The 22,316-nt window shown below is 38.7% G+C and overlaps 1 protein-coding gene across 1 annotated transcript in view; it reads right to left on the bottom strand.

Moving 5' to 3' along the window:
• Agbl1 (ATP/GTP binding protein like 1) overlaps positions 1–22,316 on the bottom strand; it is a 739,063-nt gene that overhangs the window by 604,427 nt on the left and 112,320 nt on the right. Inside the window, exon 17 of the mRNA XM_028781654.1 lies at positions 10,118–10,271. Coding sequence (XP_028637487.1) covers positions 10,118–10,271 — 154 coding nt within the window. The remainder of the gene's footprint in view (positions 1–10,117; positions 10,272–22,316) is intronic.

Raw genomic sequence — 22,316 nt, 5'->3', positions numbered from 1 at the left:
TGTGTGTGTGTGTGTGTGTGTGTGTGTGTGTGTGTGTGTGTGTGTGTCTGTGTGTGTGTGTGTGTCTGTGTCTGTGTGTGTGCCTGTGTGTGTGTCTGTGTGTGTGTGTCTGTGTGTGTCTGTGTGTCTGTGTGTATATTTTTCCAGTCCTTCTAGCTATAGGTGCTAAGTAGAAAGCCCACTGTCTGGCATGATATACCTTCCTATGAGCTATTGGTAGGTAATCTGAGAAACCCCTAAAACAAGACAGGTTATTGACACTGCTCTTGGTTGCTGAAGATACCACATACTTTGATCACAGGGCATGGAAAAATCATGTTGACATTGAAATAGAAGCTTCCTTTCTGCTGGCTGGCTTTCATAGTGCTGGAAGATTCTGTGTAGCTGGATTCAGGAGAAAAACCATCAACACACTAAGCCGTGAACCCTGTGAGCTAAACTAACAATAGACTTGACAAAATATGCCTATGGATGAAATAATTTCAATGTTATAAGAGTATCCAGCTGCTTTCTGATTGGATTTAAAGCCTATTACACAAGAGGGAACACATCTCTGGTTCTACAAGCCTGACCATAAACAAGTAGCTAGGGAAGCCATGCGTCCTAAGAAAGAGCCTACTATGGTTATTTTGCTAAACAGACACAGCAGCCAATTGTCTCTTAAATACTACATATACCCATAGGTTAGTGATGTTTTTCATCCTCCTCAGAAAATATTTTGGCAGTGGATAATGGTTCATACACAGCCTGAAAACTGGTCAAGGTACAGAGAATGTCTATGAAGTTTTCATCTGTTAATGGGGTATTATCACACACACACACACACACACACACACACACACAGCACATGCACACACACACACACATACACACACAAACCCCTCAGGGAACCTCACTAATATTTGTAGCTACTGGGAAAAAGAGAGTCCATTTTCTTCAGAGATGTTGGCAGCAGTAACTGCCCCTATACTTCTACACAAATAAGATATACATATAAGTAGCACTAATTGAACTCTTACTTTTTTGTAAGAAACTGAATATGAAGTTGAGAAAGAAATGTGGGGGATGGAGTTGTCCTAGAAGAGAGGAGAGAGAGAGAAGGAGAGAGAGAGAGAGAGAGAGAGAGAGAGAGAGAGAGAGAGAGAGAGAGGTGAGTAGATATGATGAAATAGATTGTGTACATGTCTAAAATCTTCACAGAAAGAATTTAAATCATTATATTTATTTTTAAAGGGGGATCATTTGGGAGATCACTTGGCAATAGAGTAATAGAAGGAATGTCTACTATGGTAAGACCATAGGTTCAATTTCCAGAGACATGGGGGGGGTGCAAGAAGAAGACTAATATTCACACAGAGCCAGCATATTTTGTGTAAAAGGAAAAACAGAAAAAAGCAGGAATGATTGGGGAAACAGCTGAGTCAAGAAAAGTGCAGAACTACTCTCCTTGAAAGGTTTGGATAAGTAATGAGACCCAAGACTCCTCTCCACTTCCTCTAAGGTCTGTGTGAATAATGACCATTCTAGACTTTCTTTACTTTAAAGTACTCTCAATTTCTCCTAAACTTCAGCATCTTCTCTCAGTTCAAATCCAAGAATGCTGACATACAGATAAACACAAATACACATATAAACTTCTGACAAGTACAGACTGAGCATAAAACCTTTCCTGTTCAAAGGACACAATGCTTCTTAACATACACATTAGAAAATAATGTTTATTATATTAGGTGTAATTGTACTAAACCATCATTAAGCCAATGGGCTCTAGCTTCAGAAAGCATGAGAAAGAGTTTTCTGGGTTATTCTTGCCAACTGAAACTATTTGTAAGCTTGCTCCTGAGCTAGTTGTCTTCTGTTCCAGCCTGTTGGAACATCTGTCTCATCCTATTACCTTCTATTCACTCCTAATCCTTCCCTGTTTGCTGTGCATGTCTCACATGCCCTGTATTCCTTAGGTAGCACAGACAGGAGGAACCTAAGCTAACCAATAGCCCAAGCTCCTAGTCAGTTAGGAAGAGCCTAGATTCCCTAACTCTCCAGTGCCTCACTTATCCCTCCTGAACAGTGATTCTAAAGTGAGCTGTTCATTGTCTTCTAGAGAACTCCTTTCATCTTTGCTAGGGCCAGTCAGTTAATCAACTTGGAAATTATGACTAGGGGAGTGACAATGATTCTAGGAAAGGCAGAAAGAAGATGCAAGAGACAGAGTTTGGAGGGCTGCTGGTGAATACCATGCCAGCAAGCAAGTGTACTTTCTCAGTGTCTTTTAAAGGCAAGCAACACAAAGCATGACCAATTCCAGGAAGATAGGCAATGACCACAAATCCTTACATGGCAAGTTTACGGTGCACAGTATCTATGTTTGACTAAGGCTGTTTCCTTCAGGCTAGGATAGTCTCTCAAGGATGTATGTGGAAGCAGAGGAACTTGGCAGGGTATAAAGCAGGTATTAACTAAAAACAAAGACGTATCTACGATTAATCCCAAGCAAGATGTCAGTCAAAGTTAACTCCACAAGTGCTCCCCACACATCTTTAATTTCTCCTGCTCTTCCATAATGATTTGATTGGCATTTTCTCAAACTTTCAAACCATTATCCTACTGAAAAGTGCAGACATAGGTGAAACTCTCAAAGATTTGCCAGTATCATGCTTCTGAGGGTTTCAGTCTCTCGTACAAAGCCTTGAGTCTTCTCTTAGGAACATTGTAGGGAACCATCATCCTCAAGTCTCCACGCAGAGATGAAATGTACAGCCAGTAAATCTGGTAAGAACTGGACTGAAAGTATAGTTATCAAGAAAGTAAAGTGAAACCATTCCAGGAAAGTACAGTTTTAAGAAATGAAAATAGTTTTGAAAAATAAATCAAACCAAATAAATGCCTCTGGGAGATTCTCAGAGTCTACACCCAAGGAAGAAGTAAAAGTAATTAATAAATTGTCCTTTAAATTTTTTCCAATTCTGGGCCTTTACAACCAATGGCCAAAAGCAACCAGCCTTGAGGAAGGAAATCTTTCTTGGGCACCATAGCCATGCTCCTATTCTTTGAATTTCTAAAATAAAACTCAAGTGATAATCCTACACAATGGGAAAAACTCTTCAGTGCACAAATCTCTCCTTATGAAATGTGAGTGGTGACCACTGAACCAGAAACAGACAACATCACAACTAAGCAACACACACCTGACTGAGGCTGACCCAGTCTCTCTTGGGGGAAGAAGCAAGTGAGACAATTTAAGCTCACCTGGAGAGAGGCCGGGAGGCAAAGAACCCTGAGCCTCTGGCTCATTTGCTGTGTTCTAAATCAATATATCACATTCTCTGGTTCAAAGGAACTTAAGTGGTTTTACTTCTGAATTACAGGCATGCTTAATTGCACTTTGGAATAGATGGTGTTTATACTATGTTGGATTGTTCTTATTTTACAGACCCAGAAATGGCATTTATGCACTGCAAAATGTGCTTATAGTCATGTGCATATGGGCAGCACTAATTGAATTCAGTAGGTTAAATATAATGATGATGCTAAAAATAATAATGAAGTTAGGAGGGAGATGTGCTGGGGAAATCCCAGGAGAAATTGAAAGAGGGTAGGAGGTGGTTACGATCAGGATATATTGCATGCACGCATAAATTTTCAAAGAAGTAAAATATGACAAAAAAGTTTTAATGATATGACTCCACAGAGTCTATGTCCCCCCACATTTAAGTCTAAACCCTATAACCCCAGCTCTGTGGTGCAATGTGAAGGATCTAAGGAAAGATTTTTAAGTCAAAAGAATATTCTCTGTGCCTTTCTGCTCCATTACCTGGAACATGAGAGAACTAAGCAAAGCTCATTGTAAGCAGCTAGACAGTGGTATATCTGGGGATTATTTAATGTGAGTTGCCACAACTACCCAACTTCCTATTAAATTATAGACAAAATACAAAAGGGAGTAGAGGAAGATCCTACTCAAAGTGAAACCAGGATACAGATGTGCAGCATGATGATGGAGGAAACACATTTACTTTGCTTATAGACTCTGGAACTAAAATAAAAAGGTTGGAAATCTGGCATCACCATTGGTCATGGTATTGAATTCAGTGATTCCCATTTGACATGTTTGTAAACTGGGGTTTGCCAAAATTAATTCCCACAATGGAAGGAAACAATCAGCTACTGTGTTGGTTCGTTTTATGTCAACTTGACACGAGCCACAGGTACAGCTGAGAAGAGTCACAATTAAGAAAATGTCTCCATAAGATTGTCCCATGGGCCAGTCTGTGAGGTATTGTTTTGATTAATGATGAATATGGAAGAGCCTAGCCCACAATGGGATGATTTGACCCCTGGACTGGTGGTCCTGAGTTTATAAGAAAGTAGAATGAGCAAGCCATAAGAACAATCCACTAAGCAGCATCCCTCCATGGCTTTTGTATCACATCCAGATACCAGCCCTGATATCCTGCTCTGGCTTCCCTCAATAATGGACTGTGATGTGGAACTGTAAGCTGAAATAAAGCCTTTCTTCTCTTCCAAATCACTTTGGTTTGTGGTGTTTTGTCACAGAAATAGAAATCCATACAAAATAACCACAGAATCCACACAATTAAGGTGTGGTGTGTGTGTGTGTGTGTGTGTGTGTGTGTGTGTGTGTGTAAGTGGGTTCAGGGAGTAAATGAGAAAAACAGGCTATAACTTTTCTTGCATGATCTGGAGAAATGAGATGATAATATTCAAAAACATCAGCTAAGCCTATGTTTTAATTAACCTTGGACCACTCAGAATCACATACACAATTCCCAAAACCCATTGCAAAATGTAAATGAAGAGTCTCTGTCAAAAATTTTTGTATTTATTTATTCTTTCTTGAGGCCATTAACTTTTAATTTTTTAATAGACACACAACATGTGCATATTTACAAGGTCCTATGAGGGTTTTGTATGTTTAAACTGAGCAATGATCTGATCAAAGTTTTGATATATAAATCACTTCAAATATTTAACAGTTTCAAAAATATCTGCACTGGCTACTTTCAGCTATTTTACTGAGATACTACCAGCTGTAACTATTTCTCTGTGTCTTGGAGCATTACAAGTTTTCTACCTATCCAACAGCATTGCTGTACCTACAGGCCATCCCCTCTCTCTTTTCTTCCCCCATTAATCTTTCCAATCTCAGGAAAATACCACTTTAGCCTGCGTTAGTTTGATTCTCTATTGCTTTCACAAACATTAACCAAAACCAATTGGAGGAAGAAAGGATTTTTTGGTTTACTGTCCCATGTCACAGTTCATCACTGGGGAAAGTAGGGCAGGAACTCAAACAGGACAGGTACCAGAGGCAAGAGCTAAGCAGAAAGAACAGAACACTTCTTACTTGGGTGTTCCCAATGACTTGCTCAACTTACTGTCTTGTAAAGCACAGGAAAATCTTGATGTAATCAACAGTGGAATAGGTCCTCCCACATCAATTATAAATTAAGAAATATCCCCATTGTCCACAGATCACTTGGATGAAGGCAATGAAGATGCCCACTTGTCATATAACTACAATTTGGGTTGGGTTGACTGTGTTCAAGGAAGTCTCCATTTTCTTTTCTATTAGATTTAGTATGTCTGGTTTTATATTGTGGTCTTTAACCCGCTTGGACTTGAGTTTTGTGCAGGGTGATAGATTTGGGTTTATTTGCATTCTTTTACCAGCAACATTGTTGAAGATGCTTTCATTTTTTATTGTATGGTTTTGGTTTCTTTGTCAAAAATTAAATGTCCATAGCTGTGATGGTTTACCTCTGGGTCTTTGATTCTATTCCATTGATCAACCTGTCTGTTTTTATGCCAAATTCATGTAGTTTTCATAACTATTATTCTGTAGTACAGCTTGAGGTCAGGGATAGTGACTCCCCGAGAAGATCTTCTATTGTTCAGGATTGTTTTAGCTATAGTGGGGTTTTTTGTTTTTCCATATGAAGTTCAGAATTCCTTCTTCACAAGAATTGTGTTGCAATTTTGATAGGAACTGCATTGAGTTTATAGATTCCTTTAGGTAAGATGCCTATTTTTTTCTGTTAATCCTACCAATTCATGAGCATGGGAGATCATTCCATCTTCTGATAGCTTCCTCAATTTCTTTCTTTTGAGACTTGGAGTTCTTGTCACACAGGTCTTTCATTTCCTTGGTTAGAGTTAAGCCAAGATATTTTATATTTTTTCTGGTTATTGTAAAGGGTGTTGTTTCCTCAACTTCTTTCTCAGCCTTTTTATTGTTTTTGTAAAGGAGGGCTACTGATTTCTTCAAGATAGTTTTGTATCCTGCCACTTTGCTGAAGGTGTTTATCAGCAATAAGAGTTTTCTGGTAGAATATTTGAGGTAATTTATGCATAATATTATATCATCTGAGAACAGCAAGACTTTGACTTCTTCCTTTCCAAATTATATCCCCTTGATCTCCTTTAGTTGTCTTATTGCTCTAGTTAGAACCTCAAGTCCTATGTTGAATAAATACAAAAAGAATGGGCAGCTTTGTCTTGTCCCTGATTATAGTGGAATTGTCTTAACTTTCCACTTAATTTGATGTTAGCTATTGGCTTGCTTTATATTGCTTTTATTACATTTCATATGAGCATTGTATCCCAGATCTCCCCAAGATTCTTAAACTGAAGGGATGCTGGATTTTGTCAAAGGCTTTTTCAGCATCTCATTAGAATATCATGTGTTTTTTTTTCTTTCAGTTTGTTTATATGATGGATTGCATTGATGTATTTTCACACATTGAACCATCCCTGCATCCCTGGGATGAAGTGTAAGTGATGGTGGTGGATGATGTTTTTGATGTGTTCTTAGATCCGGTTTCTGAATTTTGATATTTTTGCATCAATGTTCAATTTCTGAACAGAACACCAATAACTCAGTCACTAAGATTAACAATTAATAAATGGGACTTCATGAAACTGAAAAAAAAATTGCAAGGCTAAGGACACCACCAGTAGAACAAAGTGTCAGTCTACAGAATGGGCCAAGATCTTCAGCAACTCTACATCTGACACAGAACTAAGGTCAAAAATATGTAAAGAACTCAAGAAATTAGACACCAACAAACCAAATGACCCAATTAAAAATGGGGTACAGAGCTGAACAGAGAATTTTCAACAAAAGGATCTCTAATAGCTGAGAAGCACTTAAAGAAATGTTCAGTGTGCACAGTCATCAGGGAAATACAAAAACAAACAAAAAAAAACCCACATAACAAAAAAAAAAAAAAGAAAGAAAAAGAAGAACCATGAAACTCTATCTTATACATTGCCAAAATAGCTAAAATGTGATTCAAGGGAAGCACTTATTCATCTCTGGTGGGAGTACAAACGTGGACAACTACTTTGTAAATCAATTGGCAATTTCTCAGAAAATTGGGAACAGTTCTATCCCAAGACCCAGCTATACTACTCCTGGACATATACCCAAAAGATGCTCTACCATCCCTTGAAGACACTTAATCAACTATGCTCATATCAGCTTTATCCATAATAGCCAGAAACTGAAAACAACCTAGATGCCCAACTAAAGAATGAATAAAGAAAATGTGGTACATCTATACAATGGAATATGATTCATCTATTAAAAACAAAGACATTATGAAATTTGCAACCACAGGGATCAAACTAGAAAGTATCATCCTGTTTGAGGTAACCAGACTCAGAAAGTCACACATGGTATGTACTCAAGTATAAGTGAATATCAGCCATAAAATACAGGATAACCATGCTACAATCCACAGACTAAAAGAAACTAAGTAATAAGGAGAGACCAAGGGAAGATTGTGAATCTCACTCAAAAGGGAAAATAAAAGAGATATTGGAAGTGTGTGGGTGGAGAGAATTGGGTGGGAGAAGGGGTGAGGAGAACAGAGATCAAATTGGGGGGGGGCAAGGGATGGCTGGGAATGAGAACAGAAATTGTGTGGAGGGGCATCTCTGGGACTAGCCAGACATGAGACTGGGGAGTCTATTGGGGTTATCTTATCTGAAACTCCTATTAGCTGAGGATATGGAGACTGAAGTGGCCAACTCCTATAGCGAGGTAGGATTTTCAGTGGAGTAAGAAGGACATCAATCCACCCACAAAACCTTCCACCTAAAATTTGTCCTTCCTGCATGATGAACAGGGATAAAAATGGAGCAGAGACTGAGGGTACAGACAACCAATGACTGGCCTCACTTGAGACCCAACCCCTGTGAGAAATGCAACCCCTGACACTATTAATGATACTTGCTCCTATGCTTGCAGACAGGAGCCTAGCATAACTGTCTCCTGAGAGGTTTCATCTAGTACCAAGTTGATGCAGATGCAGAGATTTGTAGCTAACCATCAGGCAGAGTTCAGAAAGTTTAGTGGAAGAGTAGGGGATAGGATTGAGCAAGCAAGAGGGGTCAAGGACACCACAAGAAGACCGACAGATTCAATTAACCTGGGACCATGGAGGCTCAGAGACTAAACCATCAACCAAAGAACATTCAGGGGCTGGACCTAAGCCCCCAACACATTTATATCAGATGTGAAGCTTGGTCTTCATGTGGTCCCCTAACAATTGGAGTGGATGCTGTTGCCTGCCATTGGATCCCGTTCTCCAAGCTGAACTGCCTTCTTTATTGCTATAAATACCTGGTAGAAACTTTTTATTAAAGAATTCCAAGATGGTAGAGATGCAAGATAGGTATCAAAGAAAGCCACAGTTCTTCTAAGCAGGAAGACATGTGAAAATATACATGTTAACTACATAAATAGCATGCAGAACTTATTCTTTTTTTACCAGAGGATTATAATGCCATAAACTCAAACTCCAAGAAACAATCCAATTGAAAACAGAAAGAAAGCAGGGAAAGATCAAGTAGTAATCAATGGAGGCTGATTTCTGCTTGATATTTTTATTAGTTAAAATAAATGTGTATTTTCATGTACCTTTTATGTTCTCTTCTCTAGAAACACAAGTTGGAAAACAGAGATTTATATGTATCTACTTTCTAAAACAAATAATTACTCATTAAAGATTGCTTTGGATTACTACCTTCGACTCGAGGCTCTGCTCATCTGCCAAGTAGAGGGCTCTATTGCTGCTGGGAAATTGCTCTTAAATGCATAAAACACATAAGAGAATTTTTTTTAAATCCCTTACTATTCATTAAGGCATTTTAGGGCCTTGTCAATTCAGATGGGATAATAGTTGTTGATTAGCCAGGTTGTTAAGCATCCATTGTCAAATGTTGATGGGGTGTGAGAAATTACATTTTGTATCTACCAAAGAGTCACCTGAATATCATTAGCACTTCATCAGGTAAAAATGATATATTTTCTGGGGATAAATGAGCTTGGCTTTTATTTGCCAGTCTTTTCTTTCATCTTCTTCATTTCTTTTTGTTTCCTCGTTCTTTTTTGTTGTTTTGCCTCACAGAGGTCTGAAGCTCATTGGTAACAAGTCAGTCAAATATCCTCAGGACTCTAGTATTAAAAGAGTGTGATGGATCTGTATATTGGGGTGTCTGTGTTTTTGCCATGTGTCTGTATGACTGCATATGCATCCACATGTGTCTCAATGTCAGTGTGTTTATCTGTGCTCTTGATTTGGCTTTGCTTTGATTTCAGAAATACTACCTATATACTCTTATATCCTCAGACTTTCAGATGCAGGCATACTCAGGTTACCAAGAGGATTTATCAGCCAGGGCTCAAAGACTCTGCTTCCTTCCTTGCCATACTACCTAACTGAGAGAAACAGAACAGTGAGCATGCAGAGACAGGAGCCTGGATTAGAGCTGGAAAAAGTGATTCAGAGGTCTGGGTCTGTTTTCAATGAGGAAGGAAGTCATCACCACTGATGGTCTGCTCTGTATTCTAGCAGGTCATTTCCTCTTCCTGACAGTTAGCAATTCATTTTCCCCATTCTTTAACAACAGAATGATATTAACATTTACTCTTCATGTCATATTAAGAAGACTCGGTGATGTATTTCCATCAAGACAGACAAGTCCCAACTCAATTATAGACCTTCTGTTCTAAAAGGGATGGTGCATTCCCAAGACTGCAGAAGGGCCTCTCAGCCAGATTTGTGAGAAAAAGTGTCATCGTTTTACTCACGGAACTGTTCCAGATGCTCAGCGCTGTTAGATTCAGGAAAGGCAGTGATTGTCACCAGTGGGCATGGATTCCCTCCCAGCGTTTGGCAGATAACATCATGCCGGAAGTAGACTTTCCTGTGATCGATGCTTCTTTCCAGAATTTCAAGATGTGTCTAGAAAAGAAACAAAACAAACATACATATTATTAATATTTATCTAATAGTTCAAACAGGAAATATCTTTTATTTTCTAAATTTTGAAATTATTAGAAGTGCTTTTGCCAACCCAACCTGGCTGATATGTACAAAGCATTGAGTGATGAGAGGATGTTCTTAGGAGAGGTTCAGGGGGCTAAAGAGACAGTATTGTTTCTGCACACATCTACATAAGAGATTTGTTTGCACATTGCACTATAAGCAAGAAGGCAAGGACATAAAATGTTTTTCTTATCTCCATAGTGTGGTTGCCATGATGACAGAAGATACCCAGAGCACTAGAGACTATGAGCCCCAGACGCACACAGTAAAGTGGGTCAAGGCATTAGCGGAAAGTTATGAGCACTCTGGAGGAAAACAAAAGACAGTTTACCCATGGGATGCTAGATTAACAGAAGACAGACCAGTAACAACTGGATTTTCCTACTAGGATTCCAGATTTAAATACTAGATGTAAACACAGCATTACCCAAAATATGGAAAAGCTATTGAAACAAGGACACCTAGTTAACAACCTTTAAGATCTCTGACGATATTGTCACTAATCATAACAAGGGGAATGACTTGAGATACCCTGTGAACTCCATCTGGTTACAGTGACTTCAAGAACCGGAGGGAACATAGTCAGTCCCATTGCAACACAGGAGTACTGGTTGATAAATATTATCCAGTTTAAGATCTCAGATCAACAGAGCAAAGAAGAAACAACCGTGCTTTTCACTTGATGACTAAGCCTGCTGGGTAAATGAAACACATACACACACATACACATACACACACACACACACACACACACACACAGAGAGAGAGAGAGAGAGAGAGAGAGAGAGAGAGAGAGAGAGAGAGACTAATCATGAAAATATTTAAGACATTTGTGAATATATTATGGTAGTGTATAGTGTAGAGAAAATGTTTATACATAGGCAGAGTTATGTGCCCCAAATATGTATGTACTCGTCCATGAACATGTGTGCACTTAACCTTAAATGGGCACAGAGACTTTACAATGACAATTTCCAGAGATTATCCTGTCTTATCCGGTTGGAGTCCATGTGATTATAAGTTATTAAAAGCAAAGACATTTTCCTAGCTGATGAGAACCAAAGAGAACTCAGTCTGATAGCCTGATATGGAAGACAAAGGATGTCACAGTCAATAGATGAATACAAGAAGATTCCAGAAGCTAAAAGGGCCAAAAAATGATCCCTTAAGGATTCAGAAGAAGGACATTTTAACACGTTGGTCTTTGCCACGTCAATTTTCTAATTTGAGGGTTGTTTTTAATCTCATTTAAACTACTACATTTTTTTATAATTTGCTACAGCAGAAATGGAAAAGGATTATAACAGAAAACAAATAAATAAATAAATAAATAAATAAAGTTTTAAATACAGTTTAACGAAATGGCATGGCTACAAATAGTTAAGTATTGAACTACTTGAGACCTGCAGAAAAAAACAAAAACAAAATGTGTTGGGAACAAAGAGAAGCAAATAATTCTATGAATTTTCTTCTACCCTCAAGAGAGTACAGAAATTTTTTGTGGAATTTAAACTAGTGGCTCACGTTGGTAAGCTCAACAATCAAGAGGCAGACAGGCAGATAGCTAAAGTTGATGGATGAGAAGGAAGAGGAAGAAAAAGAGGAGGAAAAAAGTGAAGAGAGGAAGAGAAACAGAAAAGGTATTGGAGAAGGAAAAAAAAAAGGAGACCGAAAATGAGAAGGAGCTAAAGATGAAGAGCAAAGGAATTTGACCTGGAATCACATACTCCTTGAAACTGATAAAGTCACGCAGCACCTGGGGCTGACTGTCCACATTCACATGACCTTTACTATTTCACAAAAGTCTTGTCCAAGAAAATAAAATAGAGCAGCAATCAAGTGTCCACCCAAAATTATTTGAATCTCTTTCCTCAAAACCAATGTTCATGAATCTGAAACAACCATGCCATAATCCTTACTTAATCCTACCCCCACCCCTACATTAAATCACCAGCCTTTAAATTGGACTTTGAAGTTTTAATAAGTAGCCCAATTTTGTCCTTTCTCCTTAGAGAAACTTTCAAGATTTTGTCACATGTTTTTCACCCTGGTCAAACATGCATAGGATGTAGGTGAAAAAGTTCAAGTACAAGTGCTCATGGCTCCCAGAGGCTAACACAGGACCTGTGCACTCAGTGTCATTTCTAGGACCATGCTACTCCATCATGAATAGTGGGAGATCAACGGAAACTGATCTGGGTCCAAAGACCTCAGCAAAATCCTCTCCTACATTCTACCCAATCACCTTACCTACATTCTTTCTAATAGATGGAGTTTACTCTTCGTAAAACCTGGTCTCATGTCTCATGTTTTTTGTTATTATTCTAAACCTGATACCACTGCCCTCCCTTAAACAGAATGGAACTTGGGTCTGTAACTAAAGTTCATTTTTGAAGTGTGTGTATAGTTCCGTGTGAGTGTGTATGTGTAAATAACCCTATCATACATTCATCTACACACACACACACAAACACATTTCTTGACTTATACTTCTCTCTGAATAACTAGATGCCAGAAGAAACGGCGCCTGCTTGGAGCTTGATAGTAGTGAGGATTTTAATCCAATAGTCCTGCATCTGTCAAGTTTATGATCATGAGCAGTTAAATAAGTTTTAAACCAAAACGACTATTGAAAAATTAGTTTCTAAATAATACATATGACTTCTAGAAAAGATAAAAGCAAAATAGACACATAAAAGGGAAATAAATTAGACAAGATATTAACATTTTTCATGCATACACATAGCAATATTTGATTCCTAAATATTTAAAAAAAAGATATCATTAAGCATTAGAGCAGGAAGGTTAAGTGAAAGTGAGTTCCTGGATCTCACTGTGTTTGATTCTGATCCTGGTTTTGAAGAAACTTAGATACTTAGCCTCCTGATAGCTCAGTTTTTCATCTTTGAAGTATGTGTGAAAATGGTATTCCCTATGTCATACATTGATTGCTAAACTTCAGGAATAAAAACTATGAGAAATATGTCCATTGCCAAGTGTCACATGCTTAGAATTGAAGAAATGACAATTTCAAGGCTTGCCTGCTCTACAGAGTTCAAGGTTAGTCTGGGCAACTTAACAGACTTTCTCCCAAAATAAAAGATTTTAAGAAGTATGTCTTTTGTAGCTTGAGATTCTAATGTAATTACATTATTTCCCCTACCTCCCTTCTCTCCCTGCAAACCCTTCCCATGTATCCTTACTTCCTTGGGCTTTCTCAAATCTATGACCTTTCTTTTCGTTAACTGTCATCATGTGCCTGAATATATATTCCTAAATATAATCACTTTGGTCTATATAATGCTAATTATATGTATGTTTCCAGGGATGATCATTTGATATTTGATAGCCAATTGGTGCTCATTCTCCTGGGAAAGGCTTTCTCTAGCTTTCAGTGTTCCTTGATTGTCTATAGTTCTTTGTAGATGATAGGTACCTCCTGAGCAATCCCTGGAGTGTTAGCGTGCCTATTGTTCTTGTTCTAATTAAGGTCATGTTGATGAGAGTTAAAGGTACAGTTTCTGATATTATCGGGAGACACAGTCTCACAGAAAACTCCTTGACCTCTTCCCTCAATGATCTTTGAGCCTCACGTGTGGGAGTTGTATTGTAGATGTGTCATTTGGGACTTGGCTCCACAACTCTGGACTTTGGTTTGTTGTGGTTTTCTTTAATGGTCTCTGTCTATTGAAAGAGAAGTTTCCTTGATGTGGTGTGACGATTACAGTTATTGGGCTAGACCTTGGAGAAGGGTGTCCAGGATCTGGCTGGGTACCGAGGTTGGATGGGGTGGGTTTTCTTTTAATTTTTTTAATTTTCTATATTTTTACCTAAGTATTTAGCTCAGAGACAGGGCACTTGCTTATCGTGTGCAATGCTCAGGATTCAATCTCTAGAGCTGAGCATAAAAAAATTAGTTACCTAAAATTAAACGAAAAATAAAAACAAGGTCTGGCGAGAGGGCTTCATGGTTAAGAGGGTGTGCTGCTCTTTCAAAGGACCCAAGTACCATCCTAGCTTGCATGTCACAGGTCTGAGACTCTCTCCTCTCTCCATGGGTAACTTCACTCATGTGCACATCCCCCTGCACAGACATACATGCAAATATGCCAGTTTTTTATGTGTCATGTAGAAACACTAAATGCTGGCTGTTATTGTTAGTTAAACAATGTCAATTTCAACTGTGTTGCATTTAAGATCTAAAAATGAAACACTAGTAGTATGCAAACACTCAAGAGTGGGGGAAACAACTCAAAGAAAATATGGTCCATATTGCACAGGAAAACAAAGCAAAGAGTGGAGCAAAGCACAGAAAAGAACATCTACTCAAATGACAGCTATAACCAAATATCTTGTAAGCATAAACGGGTTAATCAGTCTTATTAAATGACAGAAACGTTCAGATTTCTGTTTTTAACATTCTAATGCATGTTGTATACAAAAGGCACTTTTGAAAGCAGCCCGGTGTGTATGAGAAACACTCCTAAATTATCTCTTTATTTTGTTTGCCTGTACTCTAACATTTTAAGGGAGAAATATTGAATGTAAAAGGAAACGTAAACATAAATTAAAGCAGGCAAAGCAACAGTAATATATGGCAAAGTCATATTCCAGATCAAGTGCATTAAATGGGATTTTAAAATCTTATTTTGATAAAGGGCACTATTCTCAAAGAACATATAAAACTCATAAATCTTAAGAATCAAATAACATAGCTTTGAAATATATAACACACAACAGCAGAAAGAGAAAAATGACACCAGGAGTGGGAAATTGTAATATGGCACCGCAGACGTGGGTAAACACATGTGGCAAGAGCAGTAATACAGAACAGCCAAACAGTGTTGCCATTTACATAGTTGTCTTAACATGTTCTATTTAATTATTCCCAAACATCCGTGAAATTAGAATAATAATTAGTCATATATGAGGCTATTAAAATTCAACAAGAAGGAAAATTATATAAACCCCATTTTCTGATCATTATTAAGAAAAATTGGAGGTAGATTAAAAATGATTTTCAAGTAGCAAAAAGAAAACAACTGTTTGAAAAATAGAAAAACATTTTCCCCAAAGAAGCTTACCGTAGTAATTTATATGCCAAAAGGAAAATCAATCTTAGGCTACTAGTTCAAGCCCTGTTGTAAGTGTTAGCCCTGTAGGGGTGCAGATTAATATTTAGGTGTTTGCTTAGCATTTGCAAAAGCAAGGAACCTTCTCCAAAGTGTCAGCTGTAGGATGTTAACAAAAGCGGGATTATCTAAGGAGGTGTAGTAGGTAAGCAAGCTGTTCATAGCCAAAACACTGGAAATGATGAGTTAAATAACATGAAAGTAGTGCCATGACATGGGCCTTCTCAGCTCCTTTCCTATGGATGTGACACGGACACTGTAATTGCTAAGAATGAAGACTGGCAATCAGTGCTTCATGAATCTAAATGGCCATTAGCTTCTCTCTCTTCTTTTTCAATAAAGATTATAGGAGGGCTTGCAAAATGGCTCAGGGGATAAGGGTGTTTGTTCCCAAGCCTGATGATCTGAGTTCAATCCCAAAGATCCACACCATAGGACGGAAAGCCAACTCTTCCAAACTGTCCACATGTGCACAGTGGTCCATGTGAGTACATGTACACACACATACACACACACACACACACACACACACACACACACAGAGAGAGAGAGAGAGAGAGAGAGAGAGAGAGAGAGAGAGAGAGAATCAATTAATTAATTAATTAATTAATTAAAATTTACAGATTTAGGAAATTGAAGTGCTACAGAATATACTTTGGGAAATAGTATTGTGCCAAATCGTTCTGTGAGTCAGATGCTCTCTTTCATCTGTCTCTCATTTCATTATGGCCACAAGGGTCCTCCCTGAGATGGACTGAGATGATTGGCAGCCTGTCAAGGAAAAGCTGTGATTATCATTTTGTGTTCCAAATAACTCACAGAAGTTTAGTCCCTGATACCAAACAATGAAAAGATAAATGAAACGATAGGGTTGCAGTCCAGCTCAGTGAGAGAACACCAACAACTTGGCAAGAGGCAGTGCAGCTCAGTGGTAGAACACCAACTTAGCAAATCTGCGTGAGACTCTGACTTTAATAGTCGGCACGACTGAGTAACATAATAATAACGAAGACATTAATAATCAAATCTAGATTTTAGAACTCAGATATAGGAGGCAAGTTCAGCTTTCCATCTGTCTATGAAGTTACTTGTGAGAAAGTCAATGCTGACAAAGACGTCACCATGCCAGGGAACTTGTCCTTCACAGTGTGTCTCAACCTGCTCCCCAACAGCAAATGCAGGCACAACATGCTTGAGTTCTGTCCATTTGTATAACATGTGTAATTATCACTGTCATTACCACCCTCCAATACCTAGTGTACATTAACTTAAGCTCATTCCCATAAACTGTAATTTTTTATTTTTTACATAGCCATCTCCCCCATTCACCTCTCAATGAAATATATGTCCCCTGGGAATTATCATCTAATGTGCACCAACCATCTGACACCTCCAACTCCAAGGGGATTGATTATTTTGGTTCTAGTAACATAGGCAATGACTAGTGGCCAACCAGTAAAAAGCCTCTGCCAGATTTCCGTTTGCTCAAATGGCTTTGTCTTGATCTCCAGCTGAATGCTCCCACCTCAGGTCCAGAAAGGCTCTCTTAATTGGATATTGTTGGGATCCTTGATGGGAGAAGCAGCGCCTGTGAATACAAGTGCCAAGTGAAGCTAATTACAGCCCTGTGGAAGCCACAGGGGTGGGTTTCTTTGTTAAAGTGGCACTGAGTTCAAAGAGATTGCTGCAACACCCAGAGGGGTTGACTTCTTAAAGAGAAAGCCCTGTCTGCAGGAAAATCAAGCTGATAACCTTACCCGGGAGCCACATCCAGAGCTTCTCCACGGAGTCCTTGGGCTTTCTTAATGCTTCCACAAAAGGCATTCCCTGACCTCAGCAGGTTACTCTGCTGATGGCCACTTACAAAGCACCAAACTCCAGAAAATCATCTTTTCTTGTTGCAATTCCCTTAGAACTGCACTTTCTGGTGCCCTAATTTGAGGGGTAGGAGGAGCCCACCCCCAAGCACAAGGCCTATTTTATTTTTGCACTACTTATTCCCCTGGACACTTCAATATACTCAGCAGATAATTAGAGTGTCTCATCACAAGAACAAATAACACCTGTAAGTAAAAACAGAAGCTAGAGAGCACATTGGAAGTTCCTGAAAAACTTTATCAAAATGTCCCTGTCTGATAACACCAACTACCCTAACTTAAAGGAACTTACTGTGTTTCGTTCCTATGAGAGGTGCCCTCATGCTCCGGAAACTTACTTTAAGAACAAGATAGACATTTGCCATTTATAAAGAGAAAAGCATTTTGATGTCTTTTATCCATTAAAAAGTCAAACTAATAAGTGATCACTATGACAAGGACATCTGTAGCTCTCTTTGATCTTTAAATACTTTCCACACCAGTATAGATTATGGAATGGGCAGTTAATGACTCTAACAGGAAGAAAAGGATTATCATAGAAACAGCACCAGTGCGCTAATGGCTACCAACTAGAATTGATTACTGAGGTAGACATATTTTTTTTAAGATTTATTTATTTATTTTATGCATGTAAGTATGCTGTAGCTGTCTTCAGACACACTAGAAGAGGGTGTCAGATCCCATTACCAGTGGTTGTGAGCCACCATCTGGTTGCTGGGAATTGATCTCAGGACCTCTGGAAAGGCAGTCAGTGTTCCTAACCACTAAACCATCTCTCCAACCCGAGGTAGGCACTTTTAAACTTTCATCTATCAATTTTCTTATATTTATAACAGCCTATAGAGCAATACATTTTGCTTCCACTTTACAAGTATAAAAAGTAAGTTGGAAAATATGTAAAGCTGTCCCATAGCTACAAGCCAAGGAAACAGAGGCCTGGACTCGTCAGTGTCCATCTGACTCCAAAAAAATTGTCTTTACATTGTGACTCTCATGGTATGAGCTTTCCTGGGTAGAGGTCACAAGACATATTTACTCCCCAGAAGAATAGCGGGCACTGACAGAGTAAAGAAGTGATTCTTGCTTGAGGCCAGCTTGGTGAACCAATGAGTTTATTGGGGATACTCAAAGGTATATTGGTGACTCAAAGTAGTAGTGCCACTGAAGTGTCCCCAGTCTCAGTCAACTTTCTACTTCCTCCAAGACCACATGTAGCAAGTGGGTGCTGGAGTGAAGACAAGTCTCAGGCAAGGATAAGGTTGCTCTCCTTCTTTCATTAGGGAACTAATAGCCTCTTACAAGTGTATCAAAGACCCAGTGTCCTCATGATGTTCTGCATATTTTCTTGCCTTGACTCTTTGGCCATGGTGTTTCATAGCTACCACAGCAACTATGCTTCATGACTACCTAAATGAATGTTCCACTGGGAGGGCACAGCTCCGACACAACAGCTCCAGACAGCTAACATTTTCCAGATCTTTTGACAAAAGCCGGTCCTTCCAACAGGCTTCCTTGGTTTCTTCCTGTTCACCTCCTTACTATCAAGACCCTGCATCAACATGGGCATTTTGTTTTGGTCCATACAACGCTAGGTCTCTATCTGTTGATTATGTGACAACAACTGATTTATAGCTTGCTGGTTGCATCTTTGATCTATCACATGGAAGTCAACATTTCCCATGTGATGTCTCTGAAACTTCCCATTTATTCTGAACCCTTTATAAAATAGATGACATTGTCCATATGGAATTCTTCTCTTTGCCCCTCCTGTGTTCCCCCACCTCCTTTTCCTTTTCTCACTCTGTTTCTTATCTCTGAAGATGGTAGAAATATTTTCTCCACTAATTATAAATATCAGGACAAAATCCCAAAAATCTCTGCCCCACAAATCTACTACTCACAAGCTTTATTAAGCTCTCCCAATATAGGAATCTCACTTATGACCTCCTTCCTTATCTCCTGCCAACTTATGCAGGTAGAAGTTTTCAGTGAAATTCCATTGCCTCACCTCCTAATCCACCCAAAATTGTCTCGGGGCCTCGTTTTCAGGTAGGATCACTGCTCCAATAAACCTGCCATAGAAGCATCTCAGGACTTTAACAGCCGAGCAGTCTTTTCAGTTACTTCTATCATGACATGGCTGATTGAAACCTAACCCCCTTGGTTTGCTTCAGAATTATAATATTCTATTTCTTTGTCTTAGCTTTATTTTAATGCTGTAATTTGGGTGATTATCCAACAGAATTGCCAGCAAGTATCTGGAAGATAACACTTTGAAAGGACCAAATGCTAATTCTCCTATAAGAAAATATTAATGTTCTTAAAGTTTCAAAATTATATTCACAGCAAAGATATCCAGCATACAATCCTCTGCTATAAAAAATGTTTCCAAGGCTTAAACATAATCTTGTTGTAAGAGATTTACAAATTGTGAATCTCACATGAAAATTTATTTACCACCCCGCAACATAAACCTCAACTCACATACACTTAATTCTACCCTAGGGATATCATTCACATTAGTTTGTCATTGATCAGTTGAGAAAGAACTGTTTCAGGACACATCCAAAAATAAAAATTACCAGAGTGTGTCCCAGAACCAACTGGTTTTGATGAAGTGGAAGGAAGGGTTCCACAAGTGAACCTAGAGTCAATTACACTCCTAACCCAGAGAGGACAGAGGCCATCAGTCACTGGAAATATGAAGCCTAAAATTGAGAGTATCTTTGTCACTTTCCAGATAACAGATTATCTTTTATATGCTATTCTGCTCCTTTAAGAGGAAGAAGCCTTGCATACATCTCCTGTGACTTTTCTTATTAACTCTTCTCAAATGTCTATAGTCAGTAAGAAAAAAAAGAAAACACCAAACTTCAGTTAGCAATCTTATCTCATCTAGCTTGCCAGCTCCATCTCTTCCCCCTAAGAAGGGTCTTCATTGCTGGTGCTTTTGTCTCCCTTGAAAATGAAATTCTTTTTCCCTAGATCCCAATTACTTTTCAGGTGTTTGTAAGTCATAAGCATTAGACTCTGTGCTCTGGTCAGACAAGCCTCTAGGAAGGAATAGCCCACAGGCCCAGAGCAAGATGGAAGCCTGATTCCAGTCTTTGAGTCATCTTATAGTCACTCACCAAGAGTCTAGCAAAGCCCCTGAGATCAGGACTGTACCATGTTTGATTTTAAAAAAAACTGCTAGTATTCAGCTGAATCACATCCACAACACTCAGAATTTCAGATAAAATCCTTGAGTTGATGATTTAAACTGTCATCTGTATATCTATCTCCTCACAGAACCCAGTGACCATACATACTTATAAAATTTATCAAGCTGAATTTTTAGTACCTACAGTATGTAATAGCAAGCCAGAATACAAAGCTGATCCCAAAGCAGAAAATTCCACTGAATTCATTCTATACTTACTTCTACAGTATAATAGAAAGGCTACAGGGATTAACATGAAAGACCAGTGCTCTGTTCCCCACTTTGCCACTAGCCAGATATGGGATTTCTCAAGCTCTATTCATGCATCTATAAATGTTACAGGTGAATCAGACAAGCTCCCAAACTCCTTTGAATGCTTTATATTCACCTCCACCAAGAATTTCCTGAGGGTCCAAGGTAGTCTAACAAATGTATATGTGTAGGTGTCCTATACACATATTTCTTCCTCCAATAGAAAAAAGCCAACATGTATGCAAAAGTGCGCCTCTTTTCCCAACAGATATTCCACTCACAGTGCTTCACTGTCAACATCATAAGTATAGGGGAAGCCACTCATGAATCCTGCCTATTGTGTGTCCCCAAAGGCAGCAAGCATGTCTTACAACAGCCACGGTTTGTTTCAGCATATTGCAAGATATGCATGCCTTAGATTAACTTCATGTGTTCTCTAAGGGTGATACACAAATAATACTAGTTGTGTTTCTTATGCAATCTGGAAAACAGTAAAAATATCTCTGTAGGCAAGACAACATATGGAAAAAAGGACAGCTGCACTTTCATGAAGGGCTTAGCCAAGTGGTTTAAGTGTGCCTGCTCCAAGAGATTTTTATTTATACCAAAGCATTCCTTTTGAACGGTTGTTATCTTGTCCTACTCTTTATCACAGTCTTAAAATGAAAATGTTTAACCTTCAAGCTAAATGCTATATTGCAGGCATATACATAATATTATGAATACGGCAGTAACATTTTGTATTAACACAGAGGATAAAAGCATTCTGTAGAAGAGATTGTAGCTCATTATTCCACAGGATAGTCATAAAATAGCTAGGGGAAAGTGATGGTTTGCTAACTTTTGGAAATGATAGGAAACTGTATGGTCTAGACATAACTTTCCTCAAAGTTGTCCCATCAATAATTTTGTAGAGACTTCAAACACAGAAATGACTGTGAATCTTGCACCTTATGCTGCACCTTCTACGTAAATAATAATGGCCACTGGACTCATTGTTTTCTTCTACTATTTGTTCAAACACAAACATGGGATCCACTGGAGAAACTGACCTGTATGCTCACTCACAGACTGCTCAAACTCACAGACTCAAAATCTCTCTTCTGCCTTCTACCTCTCTCTTCTAGTAAGGAATCTTTTTCTGCATCTCTGCCTACTTGCAGGGGTTGACCCTAATTCATTGCCTGACTAACAACTTCATTCTTTACTTGTGGACTTACTAAAGACAGAGGCCATAAGACGTAACCCCAGCTTCCGCTCTCAACCAGTAGACAAGTTGGGCCTTTAGAACAGCACTTGCTGTGAGACCCAGCAATATGCTCCAATCAGGGAAGGACATAGAACACCAACCAAGTCAATGACAACACACCACACTGTCTTAGGAAAATGATAGTTCTCCTCTCCCTGCTGACCCCTTATTCTGGGATCTCTAGAATGTTCTCAGAAAAATCTCTCATTTTTGTTCTCTTACTAGGATAATGATGCTATAGGTCATTAC

The sequence above is a fragment of the Grammomys surdaster genome, unplaced genomic scaffold (genome assembly GCF_004785775.1).
Source record: "Grammomys surdaster isolate TR1022 unplaced genomic scaffold, NIH_TR_1.0 493, whole genome shotgun sequence".
Taxonomy (NCBI): domain Eukaryota; kingdom Metazoa; phylum Chordata; class Mammalia; order Rodentia; family Muridae; genus Grammomys; species Grammomys surdaster.
The sequence above is the reverse complement of the archived record's forward strand: the minus strand, read 5'-3'. Positions and strand labels throughout refer to the sequence as shown.